Source organism: Oreochromis aureus, linkage group 17 (assembly GCF_013358895.1).
Source record: "Oreochromis aureus strain Israel breed Guangdong linkage group 17, ZZ_aureus, whole genome shotgun sequence".
Lineage (NCBI taxonomy): Eukaryota > Metazoa > Chordata > Actinopteri > Cichliformes > Cichlidae > Oreochromis > Oreochromis aureus.
The window spans coordinates 34,484,713-34,498,872 of NC_052958.1; the positions used below are offsets into that span (position 1 = coordinate 34,484,713).

The 14,160-nt window shown below is 39.6% G+C and overlaps 1 protein-coding gene across 1 annotated transcript in view; it reads left to right on the plus strand.

Annotated features, from left to right (window-relative positions):
* The first annotated feature begins 621 nt into the window (after window positions 1-621).
* The window catches only part of cachd1 (cache domain containing 1), a 101,621-nt gene continuing 88,082 nt past the window's right edge, over window positions 622-14,160 (plus strand). Inside the window, exon 1 of the mRNA XM_039601369.1 lies at window positions 622-1,183. Within this exon, the coding sequence (XP_039457303.1) occupies window positions 935-1,183 (249 nt within the window). The 5' untranslated portion in view covers window positions 622-934. The remainder of the gene's footprint in view (window positions 1,184-14,160) is intronic.

Consider the following 14,160-nt stretch of genomic DNA (forward strand, 5'->3'; position numbering starts at 1 on the left):
ACACACACACACACACACACACACACACACACACACCGAAAGAGAGAGAAAAACGCACGTTATCCAAACTGCTGCATCCCTATGGACACAAGGTCGCTGTCTCACACTGCACTGTAGGGCCTTTCAGCCTAAATCAGTGATTTGGGGTTATTTCGATAAAATGAGCTTTTAGCTGCAATTAAACCAATAAAGGATTAATTATTTTTTCAAGTCTATAAATAAAATACAGAGTTAAAAATAATAAATCAATGTGAAACTCCCCAGAGGCGCTTCCCTTTTTGGTGACTGGTAAGAAATCTTTGAAGGCGTGATGGTGCTTTCGAGAAACCTCGAATTAAAGACATTTCTCTGTTTTTGAGCAGTAATTTATATGTGCCACTCATATATAAATATAAACCTGTTCTGTCACACGTTGAAGACATGGGACTGAGAAATGAAAACTCTTCTCAACGTATTTGTCTATAAAACAGGGTTATTCCACATCGGTGGTGCTCTTTTTCACGGAGCTACTGAAGGCATCGCGAAAGCCTGATCCATTGATCGTCAGATCCAGGCGCCGGCAGGACTCCTCAGTGTTTCCACGCCTACTACTTTCACCCCCTTTGTGGTGACTCTCCGGCTCACACACACTTTGCCAGACTTCCAGGAGTTGGAGCTACTGATCGAAGAGGGAACACCGACAACGTAAGGGGAAAAAAGAAAAGAAAGAATAAACATATAATCTGCCCCGCATGGATTTGCTTTCTTCTCTGGAGGGATTTCAAGGAGGTGCAATGATCTGTGTCGCTGGGAATTCTGGAGACTTGTACCGGAGAGAAAGGGCACACGTACACTACGCTGCAAAGTTGTAAAAGTAGTTTCCCTTGAAGTCCCCCCCTCAAAACCACCCGTTCAGACTCCGTGCTTCTCCAGCTTGTAAACCCCCTCAACCATCATGGCGAGGCGGTCAGCGGAGAAACCTCTGTTTTTGAGACCGAACGCGCGCGGTGCTTTTCGGGATAAACACCTTGGCTCGCGCGGAGGCTTCATGGCTTTTTCGCGGAGCTTCGTGTTAATCTGCTTGGCTCTTTCTAGTGGATATTGCGGAGCCGAGACGGAGTTTTCCATCCTGGAAGAAGCGCAAGTCTTGGCCGAACAGATGAAAAAGCTGTCCTCTCAGGAGCTGGGAGTCTTCACTATGCAGGTAATTAAATAAAACAATAAAACAAATAAAAGACACCAAGTTGTTTGAAGTGACCGCTGAATGTGTTTGGGTGCAAAGCAGATAACCTCCGCTCGTGTCACGTCGAGCAAGTTGGAGCGGGTTTTAATGTTTTTTCTGGCGCAAACAGGAGCTCTAAAACAGGCCTGCACAGCCCAAAACTAAAATAATAACAACAATACTCTTATAACCGCAGAAAAGATACTTTGTCGACAGAAATGTTAAAAGTGTTGCGAAACAATAAGCTTCTATGTTGCAGTGTAACAACAGGCTCTTTGAAGTTGGGACGCGTTTATCTGGGACATGAACACGCCGGAGGTTTGAGGTTCTGTAAGGCTGGAGTTTTACCTTTTTATTCTTTTTTTTTAAGCTCTTAAGTAGTTCCAGTAATAATTACGTTTATTTAAATTCCAATACCTTAAATTATTACTACACTCTGTGTGTGTGTTTGTTTGTTGTGTGCGCTACCTGAAAATGCCACCAAAAACGGGACAAAGTGTCTTTCATAATGCGCATTTCTTAAAAATGAGTGCTCTCTGTCCCGCTCTGTGCTCCTGAGCACATGTCATTGTGCACATACACGATTTTGTCTGTTACCTGGTTGATAAATAATCTCCCGTAAGTGAATCTGCTGCAGCATATGGGCTCATCCAGAAAATCATATTTCCCCCAGAAAGAGCTGGTGATGTTTTATGATTAAACGCAAACAGCCTGGATTTAATGTGGATAGAAACACACTCTCTCAGCATCAGTTGTAGCACAAATGATTGCACCTGAAGCTGCCACTGAAACATGTTTTCTTAATGAGCAATCTTTTTGGCAATTTTAGCATTTTTTTTTTTTTTTTTGTAGATTTGTCTAATAATTTAATTAATAAAAAGTCACAAAAATGGAAATTTCCCAAGGTCACATCTTCTGAGTCTTACTGTCTTTTAAAAAGCCCCAAAACACCAAAAATATTCAGGTCCAAAAGGAGGAAATCTGCAATTGTCACAATTTTGTGCTTCAGTGCTGTGTGCTTCATTGCCTTCTAAAGACACCCCGCGGACTGCTTTCAAGATAAGGGATTAGTTTGGTCGTGATCAGTTTTTGTTGTCCGTCAAGCAAGCGTCACAGTCAAAATAAAGATGCGGATGTTTTGGAGTTTTGATTTCATGAGATATGAGTCGAAATGAACCCATTCAACGGCGAGTCAGTGGACATGAGAGACAGAGATCTTTCTTTAGAGAGTGGAAGTCATTTCATTCAAAAATTCCAAACTAAATCACTCCATCTTGCAAGCAGATTTGTGTTCATCTTGTGTGATAATGAAGTGAGCAATATTTTGGGACTGATTCTTGGTGTTGTAATGACCAAACAAAAAATGCTTTGACTCTAAAAAGAAGCCAGAGTCATCAGTGAGAATGACTGCATTGTTGCAGCCCCAGTAGACAAGTAAATGCACTATATGATAATCGTCCATCCGTGCAGTGCTGCATTGAATCACCAAATGGGAGGAGGTGCAGTGCCAGGGGTGTGAAGGAGGTGTTTAGCACTTCAGAGGCAGAGGAGCTCGCAGGCCCCGAACACAGAGGCACAGCAGCGGGGGGGCCTCGGCCCCAAATGGTGTTTCATCTTCTCTGCTTCCACACTGAGCCGCCTTCATCCCAGCTCTGGGAGTCAGCTTTGAGGGCTTCCTCTGATCCCACCGGATCTGCTGTTGTCACCGCTCATCCCCTCCCTGAGCTCCAGTTTGTGCTCCCGCCGCCTCATTTCTGGTTCTTTCCATCATTATCGCTCTCCCTGTTTTTTCCCTCTCCCTGTGCTATTCTTGTTTTCAGCTCCTGTTGGTGTAAATACTTTGAATTAATAGCTGTTTTCCCCTCAAACGAGAGTAAAACGCCTCCATCAGTGACAAAGATGTAATTAATACGAAATGATCTCAGCTTATTGTCGGTCTCACTTAGATTCTCGCGACTAATTTCGCATTCATACAGCAGCGTACAAAATGCAGTGTTCAGCAGTCGGCATCCTTCCCCGGTGTCAGGGGAAAACGGTTTTGAGCTTTGAAGATGTTGCACAGCTCTGAAAATCTGACTTGGCGTGAAGCTTTTTTTTTTTTTTTTTTCTTACTTCAATTGAAGTGGCACATTTCACAGATTTGCCAGAGTGGTTTTCCAGTGAAAACACAATTGCAAGGGTCTGTTTCAGGCGACGAAAGGACATCAGCTCTGATGCTCATATCGTGCTTGATTGAAATTCAGAGATGTGCCAGTTGAGCTAAAAAAATTTTTTTGTCCCTTTCTCTCTTTAAAAAAAAAAAATCTTTTCCACATATGTTTGTATCCAAACAGAATCACTGATTTTCATTAAAACTCTTTCATTTCTTGAGTCACAGCTGGCCCTCGTTATCTCTTAGAGGAGTTCTTCAGGTTTCTTTGTCCATTGAGCTATGTGCCGAGTTCACGTGCTGCCTTTTCAGATGAGATCTGAGGATTTTGCTATCGAGAGAGCATCCCAGCATGCCCATTTAAAATGTAATTCTACCCCTCTGCACCCCACCCCTCATTCTCTGGCAGATGTGTAATTTGAGGCTCGCCTCTCGTCGGTGTTTCTGAGTCACTGGGTTAGCCTTGTTCACTCTGTCATTGACTTAGTCAGTCATCAGGGGACTTGAGGGCTTACAGCTGATGCTTTTACACTGACATGTCTGCTCTTAAAATAAATATATATAGTTTAGACTTAGTGGTAAAAACCTACTATGCAAATTGATCTATTTAGAAAAAATAATCTGATGTTGTAGCTGTTTACTTAGTGCTGACTTTGTCCTTTTACATTTCTTATCTTGATCTGTGTATTATCTAGCACGCGTGCCATCCACTGTTTAGCAGCGATTTGCATCCTGTTCCCATTAGTTTAATGTAGTTCATATAAAGCATTTTCTCTGGGTTTTAATGTGGTAGTCATTCAAACAGCTTCAGTTTGGCTCCTGTTGAGTTGTTTCTTACCATTTTATTGTGTGTGTGTGTGTGTGTGTGTGTGTGTGTGTGTGTGTGTGTGTGTGTGTGTGTGTGTGTGTGTGTGTGTGTGTGTGTGTGTGTGTGTGTGTGTGTGTGTGTGTGTGTGTGTGTGTGTGTGTCACTGATCTGGCTGGCTCATCTGTCAGACTTTGCAGGTTTGCGACGTATAAATCAGAAACTTGATGACAGTCTTTCCTTTCGAGACATTTCATATCTTCCTGAATAATTTATGATGAAGATTTGTACATCACGACTGCTTACTGTGAAAGGAGAAGGTCTTAGATACCTATAGAGTGTTTCATGTTCGATTTCCTGCAGCTTTAAGCAGAAGGCGGAACATGGCAAGTTTAGCTTTGGATCTCGATAGGAACTTCAATCTTTTGTCTTACAAAACACACGACTGTAGTTACTTTTGACCTGTAAGTGGAGCAACAGGCTTGATCACTTGTAAACATGCAGTAAAGAGAGATGTTAAACGTATATAGCCTGATTGCTTTTAACGTTGAGAAGCATGTATGCACTCTTGGCTGCTTATTTATAAAGGAAGTTTCACTGTGTTAGTTTCAAGATCCTCAGTTCTCACAGAAAAGTATGGTTTGTTAGAGGCTGAACCCCTGAGGCTGGCTCGTCCATTTATCCCTGGCCCCCTAATTGAATATTGATAGCGTAGTGTTGGGGTAGCTCTGGCGATGTCTTCACTCTGCTATTTTCTGGTTTGGGTTCAGTCCAATGGTAACAGAGCTGAGATTGACACTTTGTTGGTTTCTCTAACCTAGACTTGGCTTGATTTGATTTAACATGCACTCCTGTCTCTCTCGGTTTCCATCTACCTTTATTCTAATCTTCTTACTCCCATTTCTCTTCTTTCTCTTTTATTGGCCTGTGTTCCCTTTCCCTCACTTTATATTGAATCAGTTGCAGAGACAGGGTGGGGGAGGAGGAAGGTTTGAGGATATACAGCAGGACATCAGAATTCCTGCTAGGCTCTCTGCAGTACAGCTTCAAAGCCTTCTTGCCTCTTACTGCGTTGCCTGCATGGCTGTGTGCTCAGTCAAGGTTACTATGAGCCTCGCAGGCCCGCTGCGTCATCTGGGACTGTTACTATTCCCCATCCACACTCTCTCTGTTTTGACTTTGAGCCTTCTCTAAGTGTGCATGTTGAAGCAGGTCATTCAATTAACAACCTGATTACAATTTATTTGTGAGCCACTGTACAGCCTGTCTGCTCAGATTGGAACCTGGTAGAGTCTGAGAGCATTATCAGCTGATTCTAACCCAGATTATATGAAAGAAGAGAATATATCTTATAACTTTTTCTTTTCAATAGTCCTCATCTAATGGGAATATGAGCTTTTCAGTGTCTTTTCAGCACGTTTCTGCTCTTGCCGTGTTACAACTATAATGGGGCTGTTTTTAGTTCCTTTTCTTCGGGGCACAGAGGTTATGTAATGTGACCAAGTTTTCTCTTTCAGTAAGTGTACTTCTGCAAATGACAAAATACTGTTTCACTGATGGATGATAATTCCTCCATCTTTACTATGTTTATTATCCAGTATTCAAACAGAAGCTCTGGATGATGTTGCAGTAAAATTTTATTCTGATGAACTCTTGAGCATTCTCGTTGTTCTTTCTATCTGGCGTTTAATGAGTGAGTCCGAGCGGGGTTAGATTGTAAAGTCGTCACAGGAAATTTGAACTAACCCAGTTGTTTCACTTGATTAAAATGCAGTTCACATATTTAAACCGATATGCTGTAATTAATATTTTATTTGGTGCCAGCAGAGGTGAACCAATGTATAAACTAATTAATTTTACTAGGAACAACTAGGAAAATCTTTCGTTGGCTCAGCTCTAATCGTTTATGTAGACTGGTTCGTGAGTTGGTACGTACATTCTTGGTTCCTAGACGGTGAATACTAATTTGGATTGATTCTTGTCTTGTAGCTACCCAAGTAGCCCAAGGTCTAAATACGAATGACATAATTTCAAGTAGTGGAAGCAGAGTAAATGTGAATGGTTGTCATTCTGTGTTAGCCTGGTGATAGGCTTTGCCTTTTGCCCCATGACAACTGGGATAAGTTGCAGTTCCCCTGTGGCTCGAACTGGAAAAGTGCTCAGGAGAATTGATTGACTGTCGCTGCTTAATCTTCAGATTGTTCCATATCCTTATTATCTAAAGACCACAACTTTAAGCTTTCCCACACTTTACTGAAAGAAAGTATCCACATTGAAACAACAAGGACAAGATCAAATGTTTAAGCAAAGTAAAATTCTTGGGTGTTTGCGGCCCAACCATAGGAGTTATGGGGGGATGGGGTAAAAGTCTTCCTGTCTGGTTTTTAATGATCTCTGTTAATGTGACATGTGGTTACTTTGTTTAACCCTGATTGGATTCTAACCTCATCCCATTAATGGAATGCACTGTTTGCCTTTTCCTCCGATCTCTTTTTATGTGTTTGGTTAATAGAACCAGGAGTGCTGTGAATTAGTTGACCTTGAATTGAATAGCAAGGCCAGAAGTTTTTCTTCTTCTTTCATTCTGGCCATAAATTGTGATGCATCTCGTTGGTATATGAGCCCCCTGAGGCTGTGCTGGACTATCTGTTCTTTTTCCATTTTAACAGTGTCTTTTTTTCCCCCCAAGCTTTTATTGCACGGAAAAGTTTCTATTGCTTTAAAACTACCTGCTTTTAAAACATAGTTGTTACATTCTTGCTCCCAAGTTGCTGAAGATGCATGAATACTTCATAACTTCAAGCTGCAATGTTTTGCAGTGTGTGCAGCTTTAATGTTTTCTTTTTTTGGTTCTTTATTGTTTTTATCCTTGTTGAATTGTAAATGGGCATCGTGCACATTCGAGGCTATACGCTGTCTACATTTATTGGCAAGAGTGCTTTTTTTCTGTAATTTGAAAGTTGCACTGTTCAGTCGAAACTGAGAATTTGTTTTCCTTTGTTCATTTTGCTGGAAAAAAACAGGGCTCTCTGCCAACAGCTGCAAGGTCCCACAGCGATGTCTGTAGTGTTTTAAACTTGGGATGACTTTCACATTGGTCTTCAAAATTCTTGGGCTGTCCAAAATCCTGGGAAGCAGCCCAGCTCTGTCGATTGTTACTCCTGTTACAATGCAGGAGAGAATAGAGCAAAGAGCCACGTTTTTATTAAATCAATGGCTGCTTGTGTGTTTTGGCCTAATTCCAGCCACTGAGGGGTTCAGGCACCCTTTATAACCAACTGCCTTCGAGAACAGTGCGTCTGGCTTCCAAACCGAGCACACACCAAACGCTGCGAGGTCCCCAGAATTCTTGGATGAAACTAGGAGTTAAGTATTGCTGTCAGATAGAAACTGTCTGGAGGTCATTTTTAATAATTTTGTGTCTCTTTTTTTTTTTTCTTAGCTTGGGTTTAGCTGTTTAATATGATTATGACCGAAGAGGCCGTCTTCTTTTATTTTTATTTTTTTGTACTAATATTTAGCTGCACAGTCAACGTGGCTCCAGAGGTGGGAATGTTGACTTTAGTTTATTAGTTCAGACTTTTAAATTGATGCCTATTGTCTAGCTATTGTTGGATGGACTGTTGTTACATGTCTGAAGATATGCATGGTGCTCAAATGTGAAAGCCTATGATTTTGGATCAATGCTAATTTGACTGTGTGGTAGTTGTTTTTTGTTTTTTTTGTTTGTTTTTTATTTAAATGTCTTCATAACAGCACTAGGCTGAAACATCATTGATCAAACTTGAGATTCATACAAACTCCCATTCACACTTTTTTCTCTCAAAAAAAAGAAAAGGTGTCCACAGTTTGATTTGCACATTTCTTGGTTTCAAAAGTTTATCTTCTGTCTGTTCTCAGTGTGTATGCACTAGAAGCTTTAGTACATCACATTTCCACATCACACTTGCGTAAGCTGCATACTAGACAATGATGGGCTCCCAGAGTACTTGGCATATCCTAAAGTTGAGCATAGAAAACTTTCTTCCTTCAGCAGATAAAAGTGAAAATTTTCCACGTTTTAAGTGACATTTTCTCTTATCAGTCTTAAGTTATCCATGTCAGGTTTTAAAATTAGACTTGTAAACACAAATTATAGATGGTTTTGTGTTGGAGTCGTTTTGGACTGCAAGGCTGTTGGAAGAGCTATATGGAAAGAAATATATTTTCTTGCAGAGCGTTTACATGATACAGCTTTCCATCATTTCGGTCAGATCCCTTTAAATTTTCAGCCAGTTTAAGTACAGCCTGCTGCACTGCCTCTTGGCTCCCGCTGGACAGCGGTCAGGACAAAGCATGAAACTGATGTTCTTCTCCTTCTGCACCAGCTGTTGTGGTTTAAATCTGTCTGTACTGTCGTGGCCAGATCATTTAACTCACCGCTTTTTGATCAGTTTTCCACATTTCTTAGTTAAAGGAGGGCCTCTCTCAGTTTGGCTTTGACTGAAATTGGTTTTGCTGTGAGGTTTTTGTTTTGTTTTTTGTTTTTTTCCCTGTTCCCTGTAACTGTTTTGGTTGCACACCTTTTTTTTTTCTTTCATTTTTTTCCTGAACTGCTCCTAAAATGCCAAGCTCCTGTTAAGAATCTCGATGGAATGTTTCCTTGGCTGCTGTCGCAGTGCTTTGAAGTTAAGCAGTTAGATTAGGAAGCTGTAAACATACTGTCCTTATCGGTTTAACCTGATATAAAGCTAAGTGGGCCACTTGCAGGTAGAACAAGCATCTGGCATTATTCAGAGAATAATGAACTAAATGTTCTTAAATAATGAAGTATAGTGCTGAAATATGAATGTTAACTAGTTTCACTATTTATCTATTAGCAATTACCCAATAGTCACATTGGACACATTAGCCATGTGTTATCATTAACATAGCAGCTGAGCTCAGTGACTGTATATGGATAAAAGATGAATAACAGGTCACGGATGGAATATTGAGCTGTGACGGAGCAGATTATGGACATGGGGACAACTGGACACGTTACTGGCTGTGCAGAGCAGCGAGGGAACGTGGCTGAACCGAGAAGATAGTCCTGAGTTTTGAAAACTTGTCAAATCAGGTGGGGTTTTCACACCTAAAGAGCTGCAGACTGAGGCAGAGCAGTGTGACCAGAGAATGAGAGAGAAGCTGCCGGCAGATGTGGACAAGATGACAAACTCTAACTTTTCTATGGAACGCCAGGACTGCCATAATGAATTAATTAAATACACCATTAAATAATTAATTAAATGTGGCAATAATTAATTAAAATTGGAAATAATTAATTACATAAATATTTATGATACATGTAATTAATTATTGACACATTTAATTAATTATTGACACATTTAATTAATTAATGACACATTTAATTATTGACACTGAATTAATTGTTGACATATTTAATTAATTAACAACACATTTAAATAATTATTGACAGTTTTAATTAATTATTTAATGATTTATTTATTTAATTCATTTTGGCACTTTTGTCCCCTTCATCTCACTCCTTGAAATAATTTTATCTGTCAGCCTCACCCATCAAACTAAGTGGGCGGGGTTAACTCTGCCCGTGCAGCTTCTCTTACATTTGATTGGTTGCCGTGCAAAGTAAGTCAAGACAGGTCGATCCTAGATAATCGATTGCTTGTGTGGACTTGGGGCAGCTGTTCCAGCTTAAGGGGGGGGGAGGGGGTTGTTATGTTAACCGGTTTGTTTACATATTCCACTCTCCGTGTTCCACATGTTGCATTCGCAGATTCTCATTTTCACCGAATGATCGTCTTTTTCCGCCTGGTGTTCTGTCTCTGTGCTTCTGTAACATAAAGAACAAGCTGACATTTTCCTCAGGACACCAGCGATCAGCTCAACAGGCCCTCAGTTTACCTGCATGCATCCTCCTCCTCACCTGTCAGCTGTTTAACACCTGCTGCTAATTCAAGAAACACGCCCACGTTACCTGGTGATAGTCACAGTTTGACTGGGCAGCCAGTGCTTGATATAACACAATGTCGGCGCATTTTTCTGCACAAGATAAGTAAATATAGTTTTTTTTTTTTTTTTTTTTTTCCCCCGAGCGCAGAGCTGCTGGAGCTTGTTTCCCAACAGAGCACTTTATAGGTGAACCCACTTTATCAGCGGCTGATGTCCAATCACCGGCACACAGCTTTGATACCTCACCTGAGTTTTAGCTCTCAGTGGTTAAACACTGGACTTAATTCACTCAGGTTCTGTCTGTCGGGTCACATTTACTTCGCTGTTTTATTTACAACTGAGCAAATCGGTTTGGCTGAGGTTAAAGTTACGTTTCATAACTGCATAGATATACTGAAGTTTAATGGTTCACTGTGTTAGACTAAACCATTCGCTTTTCTTTATCTGGTGTGTTTTGGATTTGACAGTCAATTTTGAGATTAAACTGACTTTTAAAATGTTTTTATACAAAGAGGAAAGAGAAGGCGCATTTCCACCAAGAGGAGCAGAGTGATTAAAAAACATCTGTTTTTTAATAGTTATTCAACTGTATTCTAAGCACCAGGTATCTGTTAGAATTTTTAGAGTTTACTTAACTAAAACTAAATGAGGTTAACATATAATTTGTGTGGGGTTTTTTTTTTTCTTTTCTTTTCGTTTTTTTTTTTTTTTTTTTTTTTGGTTGCTTTTTCGGTCATGTTATGTTTAACTGTCAAAGGCTTGTTACAAACTATGAAACACATCGTGCAGACTTCTGCATGTTAGAAGAAAACTAATACTGCTCATGAATGAGACTAAAGGCAGGAAGGTGTCCTTTAAAACTAAACATGTTAATAGGACCTCCCTATTTATATCATAATTTATGATATAGCACGTGTATTTCAGTAATAGCCTACTGATTTCAGTGTAGTGGTGAACAGTCACACAGCTCTGTGGGCGTTATCTGTGATTTAACTATAATTTATCCAAGTTAACTTCAGTTAACCATTCAGACAGTTCTTTTGCAATGACAAGCATAAACACTCATGTCGCCGGTAGGTTTCCGCAGTGCCAGGTGTTTACATTACAGCTGCTTATGCAGTAACCATGGTAACCACGGACTCTCAGTGGTTGGATCGACGCAGGTCAGACAACAATTTTACATATATGATCTTAAAACAGGACACAGCCACTATACGTGCTAGCCTCATATCAAATGTGAACGCAGACTGTGTCTATGTTTGACGTTTGTTTTCTATCTAATCTTCGCTCTCAAACATTTAAACAGCAGCAAGTCTGCAGCTGAGGAAATACAAACTCAAATTGTCGGAACAGGTTTGATCGTTTCTTGCGTGTATTAATTTAGTGATTTATTAAAATAAATAAATGATTAGTTAAATGTGTCAATAATTAATTAATTAAATGTGTTAAAAAATTTTAATTAATTATTTCCCATTTTAATTAATTATTGCCACATTTAATTAATTATTTAATGGTGTATTTAATTAATTCATTATGGCAGTCCTGGCGTTCCATACTTTTCTAGGTTCACAATAATTTCTTAAAATGTGTTTCTTCTTTTGCCGCGAGGTCTGTTTTCACGGTAAGTATTGTCTTGTTTGTTGTACACTGTTTATTAATAGGTTCTAACATTTGACTTACATTTGACCTTCATGATATAAAATGAATTTATCAAAATAATTTGTATAAATGAATAAAACCTCTAAACTTGATCTTAAGTGCTTATTTTGTTAAATCTAACTTATAATTTGGGAAAATTAGTTAAAAATGAACAGCTTGGCTTTTTCAAGAAACAACTTCTTTGCCGTTCCTTCTGTTGTTGTAGGATGGGGTCAAACTCTATCCCGTGGTATCAGATGGTATGGATTGCTGTACTGGGTATTAGCACTGATTTTGCAATTCTAGTGTCGTGACAACCCTAGGGTATACGTGAACTTAGTGCTACAATGACATGTGGCAACAGTTAACACACTTTGTTGATTTGTGCAAGTTACAAACGAACAAAGAACTCTTTTCAAATCCATCGCACTTGCAATTTTTACCTCATAGGTCTAAAGCTACAGACTTTTGTGTTTTTAAATGTAAGTTTGGATCCTAGCTAACCCACTAAACATCTGAGGCACACAATAACTCAAACGTACCACTCAGTCGAAGCAGCGGTAGACCAGAAACTCATGTGTTGTGAAAGATAAAACTACTATTTTTGTCAGCGAAGCCTTCTAGCGTACACAAGTTTGCAACAGCTTTGGGCCCATGTTAGAAAGAAGGATCTCTAAGCAGAGAACACACTGAATCTGTATTTCTTTTGGTTGGCTAAGATTCAATTGTTGGAGCTGATCCTGTCTATAGTGCTTGGCTTCTATGAAAGTCAGCGCTTCTTTCTGTTAGGAGGGATTGCAGACTGACATCTACTGTAGGAGACGCATCAACTGGGCTTATGTTTTTAAAGCAGCACTTAAAAAACCTGAGCTTTCCCCAACTGAGTGAAAACGGTAAGGTTATTGTTTAACTACAGTGCGTGTGACAAAACACTGAGATATACATTAGCTATTGAGACTGCAATAATCTAGCAGTAACCTTTGGTCCAAATTAGAGCTGGGCGATAAAACGATAACGATATGTATTGCGAAATAACTTTTTCTCGATAGAAAAATTAAACTATTGCGATAGGCCTCATCTCTCTTGTCCTAAAAAAAAAAAAAAAAAAAAAAAAAAAAAAACAAAAAAAAACAGCCAATCCAAATTAAGTAGCGCAGAGCCGAACCAATCACAGCCGCAGAGTCACGTCACGTGACTTGTTACGTACAGGACAAGTGCCAAGGCGGACATGTGTATTTGTTTTTGCAGCCGTGCAGCCCGGGTAATGAAGGAAATGAGTTTGCCGACTAGAGAAAAATCAACCGAGAGCGTGAGCGAAGGTTACCGAAGAAAAAGCAGATGATGGTTCCAATGCCGGAGAGCTTGTCGAACGGACGGGCCATAGAAGTTCCGTAGTGTGAAGGTATTTCGGCTATTTCAAGTCTGACAAAAAACAGAGTAGCGCGCACTGTAAATTGTGCCGAAAGCAAGTCTGGAAATACAATAAAGCGGTGCATGCTCAATCTGACTGAAAGCGCTAATTCGTCATTCGGCTTTTGTCAGACTAAAGTAACTGTTTAAAACTGTTTGAAAAGCTAAGCTATACAACAAGGAGAGATTGAGAATTTCCTTTTAGTTCTCAGTTTATTTGATATTGACAAAAGTTAGTCAATTTTGTCTGTTCTTCTGTAAAACGACCTAAGATTTATTTTTAGAATTAATATTTTGTTTCTAAGTGGATTTGACAATTTAGTGGTCTGTGTTGTTTGTTCTATTTTGAAACTTAAACGCTTTAGCGGCTGCCTTTTGTGTAGTTTGCAATATTTGCCTTCATTTATCTGAAACTGAAGTCTCATGTTCCTTAAGTACATCTACCCTGTTGAACTTATTATGGGAAATAAATATTTTAATTAAAACAAGCTGCTAATTATTTCACATTTTACTTGTGAGCAACGGCACATTTAAATCTTACAAATATAGTTATTTGGCTTATATCGTGATATATATCGTTATCGCCTGAAATGAAAAAAACATATCGTGATATGAAAAAATCTTATATCGCCCAGCTCTAGTCCAAATGTATATAATATTTGTATATTTTCATCATCAACTTTTCTGTTAACTGAAATTATCCGCGCAGTTATTTTCTGTGTGCCAAACTAAATCCTGTCCTTGCGCAGGGCTCCAGGTTTTTAGCAAAAGTAGCTAACTCGGCCCTCTGCTTATTAGTGATAAGAACTAATTAACAGGCTGTGCTTAATCGGCTCATTCTCACTTTTTCTTAATGATTCTCTCTTTCTCTGTTACCCCTCTCACTCTTCATGTCCCCTTCGCCGTCACCCTCCGTCTGCCCTCTCTTTTCTACACACTAATTCTCTCACACACACATAAGCCACAACGAATGTGTGTTTGTGTGTGTGAAAGAGAGAGGATCTT